The sequence below is a fragment of the Somniosus microcephalus genome, chromosome 22 (genome assembly GCF_052327205.1).
Source record: "Somniosus microcephalus isolate GS21.2 chromosome 22, FLI_Smic_1.0, whole genome shotgun sequence".
NCBI classification, from domain to species: Eukaryota; Metazoa; Chordata; class Chondrichthyes; order Squaliformes; family Somniosidae; genus Somniosus; species Somniosus microcephalus.
The window spans coordinates 23,696,993-23,719,715 of record NC_141008.1 but is presented as its reverse complement, the minus strand read 5'-3'; the positions used below and the strand labels follow the sequence as shown (position 1 = coordinate 23,719,715).

At 48.0% G+C, this 22,723-nt stretch overlaps 1 protein-coding gene across 3 annotated transcripts in view; it reads right to left on the bottom strand.

Moving 5' to 3' along the window:
- Nucleotides 1-22,723, bottom strand: part of hip1 (huntingtin interacting protein 1) — a 279,248-nt gene that overhangs the window by 208,993 nt on the left and 47,532 nt on the right. Inside the window, exon 1 of one of the 3 annotated variants that reach the window (XM_085964332.1) lies at nt 14,490-14,865. The exons of the other annotated variants lie outside the window; for them this stretch is intronic. Coding sequence (XP_085820458.1) covers nt 14,490-14,507 — 18 coding nt within the window. The 5' untranslated portion in view covers nt 14,508-14,865. Of the gene's footprint in view, nt 1-14,489; nt 14,866-22,723 lie in introns of those variants that run through there. 3 annotated transcript variants of the gene reach the window in all.

The window sequence follows — 22,723 nt, the reverse complement described above, 5'->3', positions numbered from 1 at the left end:
TGAGACCAGAACACGACGAACAGACAGTGACCAGCTCAAAGTTAGAAACTAGACGCTAAAAAGCAAATTTGATTTAATAAGCTTCCAATGATCATGTTAAACTAGATTTAATAATCATCCTTTAATCCTGTCCAACAAACGCATTAAACACGAGTATGAGATGGCAGGCTCTTCCCAGGCTACCTATTATCATACTGTACATATGTTACAGACCCTTGTGTAAGATGCAAATTGACAAAGTGCTGCAACGTGTATAAATTATGTATAAAACACAGCTGCAGAACAGTGAATTACTCTTACCAAATGTTTAACATGGCTGTTTTTACACTGGATTTAGTAATGCTGCTAGATCCCTAAAGCTAATCCCAGAGTAAAACCACCACATTCAGTAAGGCCAGCTTCAGGAAGATCTTGTTTTAAAAGATTGGTCATCTATCGCAAATTTGGCAGGTTACTGGTTGGCTGCCAAGAGCATTAACACTTCATTAAACCCAATATTAGATCAGCTAATAAAATAGAATCACCTGGCAGCACTCGGAGGGGAGGGGGGGGGGGGGAGCGGTCTGGGGAGTGTCTGGTTGCCGATAACAAGTGGGGGAGGATTAGTCTGTGTCCTACAACAGAAATGTATTAATGTTTTAAAACAACACAGCGAGTCAGAGGACAAGAGGTTTAGCATGCTGTAAATCATGGACATGGCCATTAACAAGGTTTCATTCTACTTAACTGCATGGGATTAAAGTGGAAGACGAGTGATAGATCGAGTTACTTGTTACGTAGATATAGTTAGACAAGGGTTGGTTTTATGATGTTTTATAAAGTACACAGCCATTTATGTCTCCACACAAGGCCTTTCTTGTTCCCTTCCTACAGTTTGCAGATTTTATACATTTATCTAAACTTTGTTTCTGTCTGAGGATATCTGAAGAGCTCCTTCCTAGTGCGTAATTCTGGAAGAAAAATTCAAAGCACAAAATATAGAATGCTAATCACTAACTGCATTTAAAGGGGCACTGCCTGTTGGGGAGTGAGGTTGCAAGATGTACATTTCTATTACAGTCATTAAATTGGGATCCAACCAGAACTCAAATTGCCACTCTGAAATTCAAATAGTTCTAAAACTCCAACATAACTATCTCGTCACTCCTGAATTCCAAGATTGGTTCAAACAACATTCTGGTATTGTCAACATCTGCCTGTGGCATAACACCAAGGTGGTGTTGGCTCCAAATTCTGCGTCCCTGAATACAGAACATTATGCTGTGTGTGGCACTGTCACGTGATGCATTCTGGGCATGCTCTGTTAGTAATGGGCTCACTTGATTTACAGCACTGTTGCCCACAGCAGGCCCGATTTCAACAACAGTGCTGTGCTACCCCACTCAAGTACTTCCAGGCCAGCAGCTTCCCGGATGTCATCGCTCCCCTCCCATGCATTAGTCTTCCTCTTCCCCTACCCAAGGCTTCCCAGACCACATGTCCCAAAGCCCAGGCCTTTCAAATACTTCCCAGAGCCCACATCCCTACAGCTTCCCAGATCCTACCTTCCCCCCCCCCCCGACCCCCAAAGTGCTCTCAGGCCTGACATCCCACCCCAGGAATACTTTCCTCAGCCACCAGTACACAAGTGCTCTTCTATTCAGCCTCGCCTTGAAGTGCTCCAGTTCCGAGACAGTAACTTCATCGAGTCCTCCCAGACTGCAACTCCCCACCCACCGAATGAATCCCAAGCAGCCTCAATCACCGACGCCATAGCCCCCTCCACCAATTCCTTCCCATATGCCAACCCAACCCTTGCTCGCTTCTGGTTGCAGTTCTCCCCACCCCCGCCCCCTCAGCTTGAGGCCCTCCTGATCTGACCCCCAACCCAACTTTCTCTCTCACCCATATGTACTGAAGCATTTCGTTCACTACCCGGGACCCACATACATACCAGTGCATTGCCTCCCACCTTGCCGTGTGCCCAGACCTTTGAAGAGAGTACATCAGTAAAGGAATGTGTGCGATAGTATTGCGAGATATACAGGAGAGGAGGCAGAGGGAAGGAGAGGCGTCCATAAAGAGTGGCAGTAGAAGTGAGAGTCAGGCAAAAATACAGACACCACAATGCAAACATGTCAAGCCATAGAGAGAGAGAAGTGGAACAGAAACAAAAAAAGAAACGAAACACAAACAATTTTAGTGGGAAACTGAGCCATAAATCAACTAGCGTAACAGTTCTGTAATCCAATGGCTCAGTTGGAACATCCACAGCCCAGTGCAGAACTGAGCCACACACAAAATAGGGTGGTCCAAGGTTTGGTCTCTGCTGTGTGCGGAGTTAGATAGCCCCATTCTAGTTTTCTTAATGTCCAGTGGAGGTGTGCAATGTACAATAGAGGCAGCAGGACTGAGGCAGAAGACCAATAAAGGGACCGTGAGAAGTGGCAACGGCCAACAGTTAGTAATCACAGCACTGACAGTAGTTCAAGCAATAAATTCATTTTTAAATCTTCTATAAAAACAAAAATTCAGTTGGTAGTTGTAGGAAAAGCAGATGATGAATTAAGCACACAATGGAGCATAGCGCACCAGAGGCTGAATTAGGAGAGAAAGAACCTCTGTCCTTGGGGAAACGATTAATCAAAACGCCCCAATTACATCCAACTTGCCCAGATGGTCTGACATCTAAGAAACCAATGAGTTCAATGTCAGGCCCAGGTTGCAATTTTCTTTTCTCCCAAAGTATTTGGTGGTACAAAAGGGCACATGCAAAGGCAACTCGAATGAGCGCAGCTGTCCAATGATCTAGCTCTGGTGATTGCTGGAATGTAAAGATCCTGAAAATTGTATCAGGATTTTACACACTGCTCATAAAGCACTTCCACACTCTTACTGGAGCTCCAGGAGGCTGGCGTTCAAGCAAACGTCTCCTCCTTCAGGCACTTGCATGCCATGGAACGTGGGATCCCAGGCACCAGAGGTACAGTTCACCTACTTTATATTACAGTGTGCCATCGGCCCCAGTAGTAGCTCACACCTGCCATCATGAGTGATGGACAACCGAGAACATCTGCTGCGACATTGTCTACTCCGATACAGCATTGATTCAAGACCCAGTGAATCAGGTGGACCATATCCAGACAGGTGGTGTCGGGTCATGTCTCCATTGTGAATCTTTCTCAAATCCCTTTGAAAAGAAATTAATCTATGCCTCAGGAGGGTGCTCCCATTAACGGGAAACTGCTGCAGTGCAGCTTGTCTTGGTTCCCAAGCCCCAGAATTAGGATACTAGGCCAGAGTCATTTACAGGTGCTTTCACTAGTCGGCATGGGTGTTAAGACCTTCGCAACCTCTTCCTGTGAGGCAGCAAGATATTTACAGTTCATGTTACGCTGAACCTGGGCTATTCATGCAAACATGTGGCACAAAAGGCATCCAGTACCGATGGATTTGGACAGGAACACCTCTCCAGATGTAATTACATTTTGTCAAGTGGTCCCTATCTGATGGGATCTCAGTGCTGTTTGCCCACGAGCTCCTTTGGGATCAGATATGTCTCGTCTACATCATGTATGATGCTTGGGATCATCTGTTCCCAGGACTGACTATTACCAGCAAGTACTTGGCAACATCCAACTGGGAATGACCAGAAGCATTCAGGTTGGTGACTGACATAGCCACCTTACTTTTGCTTCTTCTGTTCCTCGATTTTATCCTGAACAACCAAGTCGCCTCTTTGTGGGTGTAGCGCAAGAACCCAGGACACAGGTGGGAGGCAACAGTGTCAACAATTTTGGCCACAAGCATTTTATACATCAGTATCAAAAATAATAAATGGCCAGCTACAATCTGCACAGTACGGTATTTGAAGCACTTGGCAGTAATTGATGTCCACAACTGTGGGGGTGTTGAGCTTGTTTTGATGCTGGCTATATTGCATAGATCAGTGGCACTGCACATACTGGAGGACAAACACCCCAAGCTTGGGGAGTGGGAAACACTCTCTGTGCAAAGTGTGAAAACTCCACATTGGTACCTCGGGCCCTTGCTTGTTGCCTCCTCCAGTATGGCTCTCTTCCTGGCCACCTCAAACGATTCTGACTCAATGTTTGTTGCTACATGACTTATAACTGAGCCCCTCAACAGGCTAGCAGAAGGGAAATAAAAATAAAGATAAAATTGAACCAACACTTTTTATTTGTACATCTGTCCTCACATGGTCAGGACTGTTCTGCTACAGAACAGACAACTTCACTTCAAAAGTAGATTATTGACCATGGGATTCCCGATGACATGATACAGCACAATATAAAAATGTAAGCTGCTTCTTTATAGCGGTGTGCTGGTCAGCGTCTTTCAGTGCAGATCTGTCCAGACGCTATGATTCTCAAGACAAAAACTTGAAATAGAAAAACAGACGAGCCAGTTTAGAAATAGACTAAAAATGTAGAGTATGAAAAACTGCAAGGACTGTGTAATCATAAAGTTTGACAACATTCAGCCCATCGTGACGGTGCCAGCTCCTTCACAACAGCTCGCCAATTCGGACAACTCCCCTGCTCCTTGCCCACAGGCCTGCAAATTTTTCCTTGACAAGTGTTTATCCAATTCACTTTTGAAAGTTACTGTTGAATCTGTTCCCACCACCCTTTCAGGCAGTGCATTGTGCAGGTGTAATCTAACTCACACCTGCAGAGAAGCTGGATTCTCATCCCAATCCAACAGCGAGAGCGGAGTCATCTGGAGTGAACAGATTTTGTGTGCTATGGCGCAAGTCCCGAGAATGATGCGAATGTGGACCATCACCGCCTGCCTACAAGGTCGTGACTACATTTTAAGTGTGTGCCAAATATACTGCTTGCCTTGAACCATTCAAGTTCGGTTTTATAGCTGAAGGATGTTTGAAGAAGAACAGATTATCAGCTTGAGCAGCAGCATTTGCTGACAGCCACATAAATCTCAGAGCACTTTTTAATCAGAACCAAACCAACCTACAGCAACAGTCATAAAGTCATGTTCCCCCCCTCCCCCAAGTTGCTGAACGATGACTCTTAATTCCTCACATCTACAACACAACACTCACTGATTCCCAGCGATCACTCTCACCGATTCCTCCGCGAGGAGACTCGGGTTCTTGGTGCCTGTCAACACTTCCTCTACTAAAACCAACCACATTTTCACCAGTATGGTTTTACAATTGTTCGTAAGCTCTCCATTCCCTTATCCAAACTGCTATTTTTGGTGTGTGAACCTGGGTATCAACAATTAACCACCTGTGGGGGGGGGGGGGGGGGAAGGGGGGGCAGGAAATAAAAGAGCATCACAGCCGGCTCTGACCCTGCCCCAATTCTCACCTGGTGTCTACAAAGGTGCGCTATCCAGCAGGACTCACTGGATAGTCAAGAATGAATGAATACACCTGTATTTATATAGCACCTTAACACACCCTCAGGACATCGCAAAATACTTTACAAGCAACAGATTATTTTTGAAGTGCATTCACTTCTGCAGTTGAACTCAGTATAACCCAAGGTGCCAACAACAAATGAATGAATGATCAGAGGATTTGTTTCTAGAGGTTTTGGTCGAGGTAGAAAGCTTGCCTGTGACACAAGTAATCCCTGCTCTTTGAACAGTGCCAAAAGATCTTGTACATCGATCAGAGCAGGTATACCTTGGCTTAACATCTCATCTGCAGGATGATACCACTGACAATACAGCATTCAGGAGCAGGAACACTACCTAGCCTGGGAGTTACGGTCAGTTAATTTGGAGAATTAAAGTGGCTCAGAACTAGACTTGGTATTTTCCACCTCTGTAACCTACCTCTTTGACCAAGCAGTCCCAATATCTCCTTACGTGGCTTGATGTCAAATTTTGTTTGATAACGCTCCCGTGAAGCGCCTTGGGACGTTTTACTTCGTTAAAGGTGCTATATAAATGCAAATTGTTGTTGATAGTAGCGCATGTATCCAGAGAGAGGTTATAAAATAGTAGTACATTATCCAACGGCCTTGGTGCAACATCTTCCCCAGGCTGCGACGGGTAGAAGGTGGCAATCAGCAGTTGGTGTTTCAGCACTGAGAAAAGTCCAGCAGTGTGCCAACGCCCAGCTCTCAGCATCCGGCTCAAGGGCTTCATAGAAACATAGAAGATAGGAGCAGGAGTAGGCCAGTCGGCCCTTCGAGCCTGCTCCGCCATTCAACGAGATCATGGCTGATCATCCAAACCCTAGCACCCGGTCCCTACACCGACAGCCATCCCTCCCAAGCCCTATCCCCGTAACCTCACGTATTTAATCTCCCCTAACACTAAGGGTCAATTTTTATCATGGCCAATCAACCTAACCCGCACATCTTTGGACTGTGGGAGGAAACCGGAGCACCCGGAGGAAACCCACGCAAACACGGGGAGAATGTGCAAACTCCACACAGACAGTCACCCGAGGCCAGATTTGAACCCGGGTCCCTGGCGCTGTGAGGCAACAGTGCTAACCACTATGCCACCGTGCTGCTGCTACAAGTCATCCACAGGGGAGAGAAAGACCGAGTATATGAAACAAACATTCCAGCTGCTGTGCCTTTGGTTTCTCCCTTTGAAGTGGCAGTGACAGCCCGGTCCAGTCGTTGAGCAAGCTTTTCTCTCTCTTCACTCACCTGCAACAAGATGGCGTGCCAATGAAAGTGGCATTTTGAGTTTCTATTCCTTCCCAAAAAGGCAGAATTCTCCTATTCACCCTTCGCCGCCCATAACCAACGCACTTGCGGTTGGCGACAACTATTCAAGATCACAGTATCCTGCAAAATGTTAAGCCAGTTGACACATAGCTGTCTCAGTACTTTTGCAAAACAAACACTCGGCACAGTTGCAGTTGGAGGGAGGGACACACCTGACATTCCGCAACATTCAATCCCATCAGTTTAGTCCCCAACTGCATTTAGTGGGCATTTTCATTGTTAGGTTATAAAACTGTTGATCGGATTGTGGTTCTACTTGAATGATCAGTGGACACCAGCTTCATCAGTACCGTAGGAAAGCACATCAGGGTCGTGTTAACTACCTCAAGGTATGGCGGTGCGCGGCCGAACCAGCATCCCCACTGAACAAGCTGCATTCTCTCCTTTTTCTTTCACTGTAAGCAACAATGCAAGAGTCAAGAGAGACTGGATGTTAAACAGTTGTTCTTTTCCCAGAGAGTAGTGAGCCTCTGGAATACATTGTCGGCTAGTGCGGTGGGTGCTGGCTCTCTGCCAAGAAGAGGGAGCTGGACTGGTTCCTGACTGGGGCAGAGATCGCAGCATATAGAAGAGAAGTGCCTTTATAGCTAACATTTGGTCAGTGTGATCTGCTGGACTGGTTTCTATCACGAGGGGGTCAGAGGAATTTTCCCAGAGTATTTTTTTTCTCTTATTGGCCGAGTTTCCTTTTTTTTGCCTTCCCGGGAGATCACACGGCTGCAGGAGGTTCGGGGGGGGGGCGGGGGGGGGGGGGGGGGTGGGGCGGGGGGGGGGGGGGCGGGGGGCGGGGTGGAAAGTGTCTAGTCCTGATGCTCTAACCATCATGGTGTGGGGGGGCAGGTCTCCTCCTGCCTATCAATTTGGTGTGTGCTCTCACAGGTGGGACGGGGCAGAGACAAGACCCCCCCCTTCTCACAGTTGTCCCCAGCTGTCCTTGGACACCTCTCATCAATGGGCTCAGTGTAGCATCGGCTGAGGCTCGAGCCCAACAGGCAGTATGTGACCCTTGGGAACTGGGAGCGCGCATTCATATGCTGCTAAAAATTAAAACAAAATGAACTTAGTTAGTTGGTCCTCAGCTTTTGAATATAAAGAAATGAAAACATTAAACCGTACCCCCAGCAGGTCAGCGTCTTCAGAAAAGGAAGGGAAGAAAGAAAATCGTTCAGAAAAAGCTGGCACAGTCACATCAGCTTTATGCCATACTCCATGACAGCAAGTAAACAGTGAGCAGCTGGCCAACCACTAATCTCTAAAGCCCAGCGTTATGGGCTGCTAACAAGATCGTTTTCCTATTGCTGGCATGCCAAGGATGGCGGAGGAGACCCAACACTTTGCACAAAACCCGAGAAACATTTTCGAACAACCAGCTGAATGGAAAATAACGACATGACGGGCAGTGCAGCCACCTCAAATTACAGCCACCTCGCAGTGCTCCGAAGCTCACCCCCACAACCTGTGCAAGAGCGACACATCCAATTACAAACTCTGGCTCAGAATGCATTAAGTGCACTCCTGTACTGACGATACAACATGCACAATTATTCATGCAGACTGCGCCAATTGGCCACGAAACTTCTCCGATGCCAACGGAAGGTCCACAGAAAGGTCCCATCAAAAGAAAGAACGCCCCGTGACATACAGCACACGAGCTGTGCTGCGCCTTTACGGTTATTGCCAGTGACGTCACAGGGGAAGGGAACCATCTCTCAAAAGGTGGCACTCTCCGCCCACACCTCATTTTGAAGCACTGGTCCCAGACCTGGGCCGCCACCCCCACAAATACGAACATAATTATTTGCTTTATTACTAGAAGATCTCCTGTGGCATTGCTCACACAATGCGCTATTTTATAGGATGGGAGGAGTTCCATGTGGAGCATAAACACCGGCATAAACCAGATGGGATGAATGGCCTGCTTGTGTGCTGTAACTTCTCATTCATTTTATGTAGTAAGGAGTGTTCCAACATGTAGTGCACAATATATTATTCTGCTATGCTACAGCTGTGTCCCTTTAAATAACCAAGTCTGATCGTTAAGTAAACAAACCCCTGTCACAGTTAAATTGTTGTTTGGACAGGGAATTTTGCAAATTTGAGAGTATTGGTCAGTTTCAGCTCCAGGTCAGAAACACTTGACATGAAGTAAATGGCATTTTTTCCCTCTTTTTTAATTATTTTGCTTCTGTAACCAAGTGTCTGCCGACCTGTCTGTTCATATTCTTAAAAACGTCACACACGCAGATACAAGTTACAAAACAAAACCAGCGGCTTGCTCGAGCTACAACAGCAAGGCAGCTCCCCTCTCCTCGCTGGGCCTCCCTACAAGGGGGCCTTTCCTGCAAGGTTTGGGGTAAATAAGCAGCAAGAACTGCAGCCCCCAGCTGATAAAGGGAGCTTGACAGCATGCTTCAGTTTATTTAATTATTCATGGCTCTCGGTCACGCCAGCAAATTAATTATAGTTTCAGTTGCTAATCTACACAGGAGAGAGAGAGACAGGGAATGGTTTCAATGAAGTACTGAGAGCGCAAAACTCAAAAGGAGCTCCCATCTGAACAAAAAGCGGAGCGCCCTTGCTGCTGCCTTAACAGACTGATGAAGCTAGCACTGCAGAAGGGACATGATTGTTACCAATTTGCATTTATGTAATGCCTTTAACAGGGTAAAACCGCCTCACAAGAGCTTTATCAGACAAAATTTGTCACTGAGTCACATAAGGAGATATTAGGATAAGTGACCAAAAGCTTGGTCAGAGGTTTTAAGGAGCATCTTAAAGGAGGAGAGAGAGGTAGAGAGGCGGAGAGGTTCAGGGAGGGAGTTCCAGAGCTTCGGGACTAAGCAGCTGGAAGCACAGCCGCCAATGGTGGAGCGATGAAAATCGGGGATGCACAAGATGCCAGAATTGGAAGCGTGCAGAGGGTTCTAGGGCTGGAGGAGGTTACAGAGATAGGGAGGAGCATGGGGGGATTTGAAAACAAGGTTGAGAATTTTAAAGTCGAGAGGTTGCCGGACCGGACGCCAATGTAGGTCAGCGAGCACAGGAGTGCTGGGTGAACGGGACTTGGTGCGAGTTAGAACACAGGAAGCAGAGTTTACAGTGGTTGCAAGATGGGCTTGCTTGCTTGCCCCTTCGATTTTCTCTCCTCTTGGTGCTGACAGTCCAACAGCACGGCATACTCTCCAGAATTTCACCCAAATGACCACTCTTCATGTCTGGCAAGACTCTGTCAGCAGCCTATTTGATCACAGGCAAGGACACAAGAAATTCAGCTGATTCTCAGTTCAGTCACCACTAGCTAGTACAGCAAAATCAAATTCTGCTTTTTTGCTCCATCAGGTCTTCACTGGATTTGACACTCAACACCACAAGACTCAATCTGTGTAGAACCAGGATGACTCTGGGTGCAGCCATCAAACATGCAGGCACTGGGACAAATCCACATGTGCACAACTATTCGCATCCAGAAGTACAAAGCCTTGTTTTTCATATATTGAGCAATCTCCACCTACTTCCTGGTGGGCACGAATCCGAAGTACAAATAACTCCCAACACAATTTGTTGAGGAACCACCCTCCAATACGGAGTAGACTGTTCGCCCAGTTACTTAGGAGTCAATGAAAGAGAAAAGTTGATCTGTTAACACCAGGAGTCGGTCAATATCATCACTCAGTCGAGAGAGAATTATCCAACAACCCAACACTAGGGTGAAATAGTGAAGTTACAGGGCGGGGGGGGCGGGGGGCGATAATGCCGAGGTCAAGAGCGAGCATCACAGATAAAGCATATCACAATATGAGAGATAATATTGGACAAGTAGTGTAGTGTACATTAATGATTTAGCTATGAATGTAGGAGGTATGATCAGTAAGTTCGCAGAGGACATGAAAATTGGTGGAGTGGTAAATAGCGAGGAGGGAAGCCTCAGGCTACAGGATGATATAGACGGGTTGGTTAGATGGGCAGAACAGTGGCAAATGGAAATTAACCCTGAAAAAAGTGTGAGGCGATGCATTTTGGGAGGACTAACAAGGCAAGGGAATACACAATGAATGGTAGGACCCTAGGAAGGGCAGAGGATCAGAGGGACCTTGGTGTGCATGTACATAGATCCCTGAAGGCAGCAGGACAGGTAGATAAGGTGGTTAAAAAAGGCATATGGGATACTTGCCTTCATTAGCCGAGGCATAGAATATAAGAGCAGGGAGGTTATGATGGAGCTGTACAAAACGCTAGTTCGGCCACAGCTGGAATACTGTGTGCAGTTCTGGTCGCCACACTTTGTTTTGGGTCTTCCCTTCTCCGCCCCCCGCCCCCCCACTTTTCCTTTTTTTTCTCTCTCCCACATGGCAGCTGTCTCTCATCCTGCCAGAACACTTCACACCTAATCTGAGCTGTCTTTTGTCTCCACTGTCCTATTACCATCTCGTCTGGTTTTGAATACCTCTTAAAGTCTCTTTTACTTCTTTTGTTCGATCGCAGCCCTGCCTTCGATCTATTTTATTTCCTTTCCAGTTTTGAAAAAGGGTTTCGACCCGAAACGTCTACTCTAATTTCTCTCCACGGATGTTGCCTGGCCTGCTGAGTTTTTCCAGCATTTTCTGTTATTATAGGAAGGATGTGATTGCATTGGAGAGGGTGCAGAGGAGATTCACCATGATGTTACCTGGGCTGGGGCACTTCAGCTATGAAGAGAGAGACTGGACAGGCTGGAGTTGTTTTCCTTCGAGCAGAGAAGGCGGAGGGGGGACCTGATTGAGGTGTACAAAATTATGAGGGGCACAGATAGGGTAGATAGAAAGGAACTTTTTCCCTTGGTAGAGGGGTCAATAACCAGGGGGCATAGTTTCAAGGTAAGGGACAGGAGGTTTAGAGGGCATTTGAGCAAAAACTTTTTCACCCAGAGGGTGGTTGGAATCTGGAACTCACTGCCTGAAAGGGTGGTAGAGGCAGGAACCCTCACAACATTCAAGAAGCATTTAGATGAACACGTGAAACACCATAGCGTACAAGGCTACGGACCAAGTGCTGGAAAATGGGATTAGAATAGACAGGGCTTGATGGCCGGCGTGGACACGATGGGCCTTTGTCTGTGCTGTATAACTCTATGACTAAGTGTAATATATCCTATACAAACACTTTCATTTCTATAGCACATTTAAGATAGTAATGTCCCACAAAAACAGCATGGCTGCTGAGCGGCAGAGGAGAATTAGGGATAGTGATTGAAAGCAGGGTCAAAGAGGTGGATTTGGAGGAGGCACTCAAAGATGGAGTAAGCGAATTGGTACCAATGCTTTGCACCGAATCTCGTGTCCCGGGCACTAATCCAGGCTCAGCCATCCTGTGGATCCGGCTTAAAAGCTGCATGAACAGAATAACACATTACAATCTCCTAGTTCCTAGCATAAGTAAAACTGAAAATAATCGTATAATCTAGATTAAGGGTCTAAACTTCAAAAAAGCCTCTGCGTGGGACAAAGGACCTTACAAAAAGGCTGCACTGTTGGTTTTCACCAACAGGTGGCACTCTATTCCCAAAGTTCACTGGTGACCCCTTGTGGTAGAACACTGGTCCTGCAGTATTACAACACAGAAATGGACCCTTGTAGAAGACTTCACCCAAGGGGCAATTTTCCAACTTAGTACTGCTGGCAGAAGTTTCGCCTGACAGGAGTGCGTAATTTTCGGATCAGTTAAATTAATGGTCAGAAAACTGTACACGTCTTGTGCCCAAATTCCCCATATACACTCCCAGGTCGTGAACCTCAACAGTGCCAAGTCAGAAAGAATTACCCCTGAACTGTCAGCTTGGCTCAATTGGTAACACTGAGTGAGACAGTTGTCAAACTTCACACCAAGACTTGAGCACACAGCCCGGGCTCACATTTAAATGCAGTACCGAGGGGAGCACTGGATTTTCAATGTACCATCTTTTGGGTGAGATGTTAAACCAAGGCCACATAGAAACACAGGAGGCCAATCGGCCCATCGAGTCCGTGCTGGCTCTCTGTAGAGCAAGCCAGTCAGTCCCATTCCCCCGCTCCATCCCCGTAGCCCTGCAAGTTTATTTCCCTCAAGTGCCTATCCAGTCTCCCCTTGAAAACATTGAGTGTCTCCGCTTCCACCACTTCCGTCAGCAGCGAATTCCAAGTTATCACCACTCGCTGCGTAAAAAAGTTTTTCCTCACATCCCCCCTGTATCTCTTGCCCAAAACCTTAAATCTGTGTCCCCTAGTCCTTGTAAGTCTGCCTGTTCAGATAGATGTTAAAGATTCCAATTCAAAGAAGAGCCCACATTCATCCCTCAGCCAACACCACCAAAACACAGATTAACTGGTTATTCATCTTGCTGGCATTTGTTTGATCTTGCTGTGTGCAAAATGGATGCCACAGTTACGCACACAACAGTAAATTGTGCAATATAAAGCAATCTGTATGAAGTGTGCGGTGGAGGGGGGGCGGACAGTTCAGAGAGTTGCGGGGAGGATATTTCAGAGCGTTGTGATGAGGTGCTACATAAACTCATTCTTTCTTTAGCAGTCCTCAAGTATCCAACCACAAATTAGGTGTTGGTGATGATCAAAACTCAGCAAAGCCATAGTCAAAGCAACAGGAAAAAAGAGTCAAACTAAATGTGGCCCAAGAAAGCTAGCACTTTATCTAGAAAAACAAGACAGTGATCAGTAACGTTAACCTCACTCGCCCACGGTCATAACACAAGCCATGGGGAAGAGATGAATAAATGTAATGTTTGATTAATTGTACCTGACTTTACAGTGTGGCCTTGAATCCAAATCATCACAGAAACACGCCTGGGTTTCAGCAGCGCACACAACACACTCCATTCTTTGGTCAAGTAACAGGAAACACATTCAACTGAGGGTTTATAAGTTACTGAATGAGAACATTACATCAAGAAGTAATCTTGTACCGTAACGCATTAGTGAACAATTCTTGCCCTTTCTGAATAAAGTCACCCTGGAATTCTATCAATATCATCAATATCCACTGATTCAAATCTCTCAAAAAGCTCCCAAAAACGAGCTTTTTTCAACAAAAAAATCAATTTCAGCTGAAAAATCGCAAGATAAACTTCTGCCTGAATGTAGAGGCGACAACACCATTTGTATTCGGAAAGGGTGCGAGTGTGGCAGATGGGGGAGGAAGGGTCAGAAGGAAGTGCTCCACACAATATGCTCAGACTGCGTGGGTTGCTCATGCTAAACAGGGCTCTCCCCGGCTGCCAGCAGCAGCTCACTGATCCACTCAGCTATTCAGTGATCGAAGCCAGTGAACATTATGCAACAGAATACAAACACCACCACATGCCGTACTGAGAAGTGACTGCTTTCGCTCACTGATTTACCCAGTAAGTACTCGGTGATATTACCAAATCTATCCAACCATCATAGTTTCCCAACTGCTTAGGGTTTTGTTAAAAAAAAACTTACGTTTGAACAGCTGTCAAACACCAGCATATACATTTACAAAAAAAAGATATAAATTATACATGCTTCCTCCACACCATCCAACCGGCAGTGCTAACAAAAGCTCCGACAATGGGGTGCTTCTCTCTACGGCTGCCTTTGTAACACTTGTACCGAGAACTGCAGGGAAGCTAGTCAGTCCCACAGAACAAAAGCTACAACACTGCAAATGGTTAAGGGTTAACATTACTCGTCCCAGGTATTTCTTGCTCTTTAAAAAGAATTTAAGGGTTTGTCTCGCTTCTGGTCTTCCAGTCTCCCGTCAGTTACACACACTTACCGTTTTTCCAATATCCATTGTGGAAGTCCGTGTATTTATGTCCTGCTTCCTCCACACGCACAACAGAGAGAGAGAGGGGGAAAAAGAAGCTGAGTTGTATCCAGAGACACTCCAGTGGCTACAATCTTATATCAATAGCTTGTGGGGCCTTCCACTTAACCTGTGTCTGGAAAGAACATGACCTGCCCTTTCTAATGAAGTCCAAGTCCAATCGAATGGGAGCTTGTTTTTCCCTCTTCTTCCCCTCCCAGCAGCACAAACAGAACCCTTTTTCTCCCCCCTCCACCCACCTTTCTACAAAGTCTGGAAGTCGTTACGATCAGGACGGAGAGGCTGCTCGCAAAGATGCCATCTCCAGCTGAGAGCTTCCGGACAGGGGGAGGAGGAAGGAGACTGGGGAGGGGAGGGGAGGGGAGGAGGGGGGGAGGCAGGGGGGGATCTGACAGCTGACATCCTCATTTACAGGAAACACTCGCCTCTGATGATTGTTTTTCATATACGTCACTTTACTGATTAGAAGCTCCCGGGGTTTCACAGAAGCAGAGGCTGCCCTGCCCACATCTCTCACACACACACATTTAAAAAGCCGTGTATTTAAATAAGAGATCACCTTATTTCAAATACTCATACAATTGTGAGGGGGAGGGAGGAGGAAGAAGCATTCAACATGCTGTTGGCTCTCCGCAACAAAGCTCAGGAAATTAACCCTGCCTGACAAAAGGACCGATTTCACCCATTGTTACCAAAACCTCGAATCCTTTTCTTGCACTGACAGAAAAGCCGCACCAACCCTGGAGATCACTGATCAGCATGTAGTTAATCATTGGCTTTAATATCAAGAAATTGGCAGAAAATATACTTTGTCCATGTTTAGTGCGACTTCCACGTGATTTTTAAGCATAGTGCCTACTGACAGACACCCCCATCCTGTGGCATTGCTCGCACTAAGTTGGCAGTAGAACAGGAGCATTATACCACGTAACACGATCATGGACATTTTGGCACTGGAGGAGGCCATTCAGCTCATCGTGCCCCTTTCAATGCTGCGCTACATCAAAGCCACCTTCTCTAATCCCATTTCCTGCTCTTGCTCTCATACCCGTCAACATTTTTCTTGGTCTTTATTCCTCGTAAATAGGGATTGACTCATCCTAAATAGCCACTTGCGGTAACGCAGTCCATATCCTAATAACACTGAGCAAATTTCTTCCCTTTGTAGGAACGGAAGTTCCTATCCGAATAATGAAGTTCGACGCAGCGAAACAAAATAACCAAGTTTAATAAACAAACAACTTAACCGGTAAAACTACAGGAGCAGATGTAAACAGGTCTGTGCAGCCCCACAGCCTCTCTAAGACTGCTACTAAATACTGGAAGCCGACGTCATGACGTCATCACGCTCTCCGCGCCAACTGGGGGTCACATGATCGGCGTCATGACGTCATCACGCGAAAATGCAAGAAACTACATACAGTTTAAAGGTGCAGTCCACAGCTGCACTACATGGTAGTTAAAGGAATGATTACTGATTGCCCAGTGTCTCTTGGTGGCTCCGCCACAGGCGCCCCCCCAGAATTCTCTTTAACAGACAGCGTCAAACGAACAGGAGGTTTAATAATTCTGCCTGAACGGCTACGAACTTCAGACGATGGAACGTTGGGAGACGAGCCGGTGCTTGGCTGTGTCTGAAGCGGTGCATCTGGGGTGGAGAAAACAGTAGCAGAAGGTGTAGACAAGGATGAGGCTGAAGCAGGCAATTTAATGGTCGACTGTTACATAACTGGTCTAGCAGCCAACGGTGGTCGTCCACGGCGAGGTGGCTGAGCAGCAACAACTGGTTCACTCCGATCCAGATGGGCTGGTTTAAGTCGGTCGATGGAGATGGTATCGGACTTACCTCCCACTTCGACCGCGAAAAATTTCTCTCCCACTGAGGTGACACGAAACGGTCCAGCATAAAGTGGTCTGAGTGTATCTCTATGAGCATCCTGCCGAATAAAAACGTAATCGGAACTCCTAAGTTCTGCCGGAACATGAGGCCTCTGTAGGTTGTGATGCGAGGTTGGAATAGGGAGGAAATTCTTTGCCACCTCGTGATGCTGAAGGAGCTGCTGAGCAGGCGACCACGGTTCTGTATGTGGAGGGAGGAAATCCCCTGGTGCTCGAAGTGCTTGACCGTAGACTAACTCAGCCGATGAAGCCTGGAGGTCATCCTTGGGGGCTGTACGGAGGCCTAGCATCACCCAAGGGAGTCTGTCCACCCAGTTGGGACCACACAAGCTGGCACGGAGGGACGCCTTTAGAGACCGATGAAACCTCTCACATAGACCGTTTGCTTGCGGATGGTAAGCGGTGGTATGGTGCAGCTTGGTACCCAAGCCCTGTGCAACTGCATTCCACAAATCCGACGTGAATTGTGGACCTCGGTCAGAGGAGATATCAGATGGCACCCCAAACCGGGCCACCCACGTCCAGTTCTCTCGGTTAATCCTGGGGATGAGGGGGTTGACATATGAGGAGAGGTTGAGTAGATTGGGACTCTACTCATTGGAGTTCATTAGAATGAGAGGCGATCTTATTGAAACGTAAGATTAGGAAGGGGCTTGATCGGGTGAATGCAGTGAGGATGTTCCCAATGATGAGTGAAACTAGAACTAGGGGGCATAATCTTAGAATAAGGGGCTGCTCTTTCAAAACTGAGATGAGGAGAAACTTCTTCACTCAGAGGGTGGTAGGTCTGTGGAATTTGCTGCCCCAGAGAGCTGTGGAAGTTACATCATTAAATAAATTTAAAACAGAAATAGACAGTTTCCTAGAAGTAAGGGGAATTAGGGGTTACGGGTAGGAAATCGGACAGGAGGCTAGGTTCGGATTGGTCATGGCCCTGTGGGTGGCGGAGCGGGCCCAGGGGCCGTGTAGCCTGGTCCTGCTCCTACTTCTTGTGTTCTAATTCTGTGTTAGATTTCAGGAGATGGTTCTATTCACAGGGATTAGTGGAGACCTCGGGAACAGGCTGCCAGCTAGGAGTCCTTCAAGAGTAAATTGGGCCTGTTCCTGGCTGGGGTGGAGATCACCTCTTACAGAAGGTAAGTACTGCAGGAAATACAGGGACAGAGTGATCTCCTGAGCGAGTTTCAATCGCCGAGATGGGTCGGAGAGGAATTTCCCAGATTTTTTCTCCCAAATTGGCCATTGGGTTTTTTATCTGGTTTTTCGCCTCTCCCGGGAGATCACATGGGTTCGGGTGGGATGGAGAGTGAAAGTAGATTTGAGGTTAGGATCAGATCAGTCATGATCTTATTGAATGGTGGAGCAGGCTCGAGGGGCCGATTGGCCTACTCCTGCTCCTATTTCTTATGTTCTTAAAGGGGAGCAGCCATCTTGCTGCCCAGCCACACCCTGCACATTGAAGCCTTGAATCTGGACCTCGACAGACCAGTGTTTAAAGTGTCTCTTAGAAGCAGTAATGGAGGGGCCCGGCGAAAGAGCTAGGCACGTCAGCAACGAGGCATTGGTGGCTCTGGTTGGCGCAGTGGGACGACGACGGTCATTGCTGTTCCGCGAGTGGCAGGAGGCCATTGCCCCGGGAGTGCCGAAGAGTGTGGAGGGAAGTGGCTCAGTACGTCTGAGGAGCCTGGTGCCAAGGACCCAGACACAATGTCGGAAGAAGTTCAATGACCTCACCTCGGGAGGTCAGGGTGAGTATCTGCTTTTCAATACCTCTATCTCAACTTCACTCTATGCCCAGATGGTTTAAAAACCCAAATGCCCAGCACTCATCCAAGACCTGAGACCATCTCATAAAACACACATGCATATTCCACACCTTGCACACATGAAGGGCTATTCAACAATGGGAGGCATATCAGGCAAACATATGCCTCCACACTCACTCACACACTGTCCTTTTTCTTGCAGGCCAAGCTCTCTCATAACAGGCGGGAGCAGCTATGCACGGGAGGACCACAGGCGGACCTACACCCCCTGACTGAGTTGGAGAACAGAGTCCACGGGATCGTTGCCAGCCAGGTCATAGGTGACGTGGCCGCTGGAGAGGTCGACCCCCTTGGGGACAGCAATGGTATGTTCATCAGCTTTCTCTCCTCTCTCATTCCACTTGCCCCTCACAACACCAGCCTTTTACACTTTCAACCCAACTAACCATCGCCAGTCCTTGCTCCCTTCTTGCCCCACTGCCCTCACATTAAAGCCACTCTTGAACCGTTCTGCTTTCAGAAAGTGAACCACCAGCTGACCAGCCTGTCCCTCAGCCTGCCAGTGGCATCTCCCCAAAAGGCGAGTAGGTGCATTAGTTCTGCTGCACAGGATGAGGACCTCGACATCGCGGCCACGAATAGCCAGGCCTTGAGCATGCACACTGACCTCATGGGTGCAACAGCATCCGACAGCATGGATGGACTGCCTAGGAGTGTGGAAGAGTCCTCCACTAACACAGCTGCCATCTGTGCGCAAACTCTTCAATCCATCCCTGCCTCATTGCAGAGGATGGTGGAATTGCAGGGAGACCATGGTGAACCAGGGCCCATGCCACGTGTAATGGGTGAGGTGGCAGCATCCATTGCAGCACAGGCCGACGCAACGCAATGGCTTAGTGCTGCAACTGAGTCATTGGCTGGTGCCACCCAATCTCAGACTGCTCTCATGCAGTCTCAGATTGATGTCACGCAAGCACTGACTGCTGCCATCCTCACTAGGTCGCCCACAGTCCCTCGGGGATCTCACGGTACTGCAGCAGGCCAGCAATCTGTGCTCGAGCAGATTGCTCCGGATGCTGAAGTACTGCCCCGGGGGAATGGCAGTGTGTCGGTCGAGCAGGAAGGTGCTGTCCTCTCAGGATGACAGCTTTCCTGCTCACACCACTGCCACTCCGCCATTGCACTTGGCACGGCCTGTAACACAGCCAGCCCAGACTGCTGCCGCACATGCAGAGTTGGTGCAGTCTGCAGCCGGACCCTCCAGGCCCAGAGCTGGACAAAGACATCCTTCAAGGCCATCTCCATTCTCTGGATCCAACATTCAGCAGACTTCCGCCAGCCTTGCTGCAGCCACTGGGGCCACAATACGGAGGAGCAGTAGGGTGCGAAGGGGAAAGTGCGCAGGGGATGGAGGTCACCCTTGAAGGCCCAACAATAGAATCTATAAATAAATGGGAGGGGGGGGGGGGGGGGGGGGGAATGTTTGTCTGAAAGTTCGATGTTCTTGTTATTATACTTGTTGACTGTTTTGCCATTTATCTCCATGTTATGAGAGCAAGTTTTGTTAGTTCATGAATTTTTGGGTTTGTTTCGAATTGTTTGACTGAATAAATGACAGCGTTTGCAATATAAATACATTTTTTTATTGTTACTTTACATCTTTGGTGATTTGACTCATTGGAGCTTTGCCCGGTAATAGGGGCTGCGGGATGCTTGCGATGATGTGCTTCTTCATCCCAAAAGCCATCTTCTCTGTAAAGGGTTAGAAGCGGTGACTTGTGAGCCATTCACAGACTGCCCTTGCAGTGGCAACATTGTGCACGTCCCTCCCACATTGGTGCTGCTGCTGATCCTCCTCCTCCTCCTCCTCCTCCTCTCCCTCCTCCTATAATCCACCAATCCCTGGTGGCAATGGCTGGGTCCTCATGATTGCAATGTTATGCAGCATGCTGCACACAACAATGAAGAGGGTGACTCATTCGGTGGAGTACTGCAGGGCTCCTCCTGAGTGGTCCAGACACCAGAACCGTTGTTTCAAGACGCCGATCGTCTGCTCTATGAGGTTCCTGGTGGCTCTCATTATACTGCAGCTCAGCAGGGGTGTTGAGGTTACGGAGCGGTGTCATCAGCCAGGTGCAGAGTGGATAACAACAGAAAATGCTGGAAAAACTCAGGCCGGCCAGGCAACATCCTTGGAGAGAAATTAGAGTCAACGTTTCGGGTCAAAACCCTTTATCAAGACTAAAGAGGCACAGGAAATGAAATAGATTAAGAGGCCAGGCTGGGAGAGAACAAAAGAGAAGTGAAGAGACATTAAGAGGTATTCAAAACAAGACGAGATGGTGATAGGACTAGTGGAGACAAAAGACAGCTCTGGATTAGGTGTGAAATGCGCTGGCAGAATGGGAGACAGCTGCCATGTGGGAGAGAGAAAAAAAAAAGTAAAGGGGAGGGGGAACCAAAACAAAGGTGTGGATAAAAAATATAAGTGAAAATGTAATAGGGGCCGAGGTTATGATCTGAAATTGTTGAACTTGATCACTAGTCCGGAAGGCTGTAAAGTGCCTAATCACCTTATCTAGGGCTGTCTTTTGTCTCCACTAGTCCTATCACCATCTCGTCTCGTTTTGAATACCTCTTAATGTCTCTTCACTTCTCTTTTGTTCTCTCCCAGCCTGGCCTCTTAATCTATTTCATTCCCTGTGCCTCTTTAGTCTTGATAAAGGGTTTTAACCCGAAACGTTGACTCTAATTTCTCTCCAAGGATGTTGCCTGGCCGCCTGAGTTTTTCCAGAATTTTCTGTTGTTATTTCAGATTTCCAGCATCTACAGTATTTTGCGATCGTGCAGAGTGGATAACCCTTGTCCCCGCGGAGCCATCCACTCGGTTGACAAGGTGGTTGGAAGAGGTCTGCCGCACCAGCCTGGCGCAGGATAAAAGCACAGCGGCTGCTGCCAGGCATGGACGGCGAGTTGGAGCTGTCTGTGGTCACATACCAACTGGACATTCAGAGAGTGGAAGCCCTTACGGTTTTGGAAAACCTCTGCATTTTCATGCGGTGCCCACAATGCCACATGCGTGCAGTCAATGGCGCCCTGAACCATGGGGAAGCCCGCTATCCTAGCCAAGCCACATTCGCGTGCTTTGTCCTGGGTCACGGGGAAAGATGTACTGGCGTCTCCTTTAATACAAAGTATTTGTCACCTCCCAGATGCAACAATGAACAGCGAACTGGGAGATATTCGCCATGTACCCAGTAGAAGCCTGGAAGGAGCCGCTGGCATAGAAATTCAGAGCCACCGTCACCTTCACTGCCACCGACATCCTGGTCCTGAGCGGAGGCTGCAGATCTGACTGCAGGAGGTGGCAGAGCTCAGTGACCACATCCTTGCTGAAGCGCAGCTTTCGGAAACACTGCTCCTCAGACATTGCTCCTTGAATACCCTGGAGGGCGAGGCCTCCTGTGCAGAGGCCTGTTGGCCCGCCTCCCTCTGGCCACGTGTACCACTCTCTCTCTGCTGCCTCCGAAGGTGAAGCTGGAGGACGACGCCCCGAGTTAGTGCAGCCCCCATACAAGCTTGTAAATATGAAGGTCAAATAAAAATTAACCTCAAAAGTGGTGCCTAGGACCCAAAACTCCTTTGGACAGGCTCGAATCTCTCCAGAAGCTCTCTCCCACTCAACCTGCATGTACCAAAAATTTTGCCGACAAGGCAGGAAGTGCCCGACTTGAAATAGCGCTCCTCAGCCCCTTCCCAATTTGAAAATGTTCCCCTCTACCTATCATTCCGAGCGGCAGGCGCTAAGGCAGGGGGCGTGACTCAACTTCCAGTCCGGGGCACTACACGCTCACATGATGTCACGATCTGCGGGCGCAGGAGATCGTGGCGGTAGCGTCAAACGCCAGCGCAAAACAACTGGTCAATTTCACGAACGGCGCTAAAATTGCCGCGCTCAGTTGCTGGCGCCCTGTTAGCACCCCCCGGAGGAGTTAACCAACCAAATTCCACCCCCCCCACCCCCCACTATCTGGTCATTTGGCCATCAACAAACATCCACTATAAGTTCACTGACTCCCACAGCTACCTGGACTACACTTCCTCCCACCCAGTTATCTGCAAGAACTCAATCCAATTCTCCCAATTTTTCAGTCTCCGTCGTATCTGTTCTGACGATGCCACCTTCCATACCAGATATGTCTTACTTTTTCCTCCATCGAGGATTCTCCTCTACCGTGGTTGACACGGCCCTCGTCGGTATCCGTTCCATTTCCCTCATTTCTGCTCTCACCCCTTCCCCTCCCTCCCAGAACCAATTTCGGGTTCCCCGTGTCCTCACTTTTCACCCCACCAGCCTCCACATTTAACAGATCATCCTCTGTTATTTCCACCACCTCCAGTGTGATCCCACCACCAAACACATCATCTCCTCCCCCCCCGCCTTTCAGCATTCCGAAGGGACCACTCCCTCCACGACACCCTGGTCCACTCCTCTATCACCCCCAACACCCCCTCCCC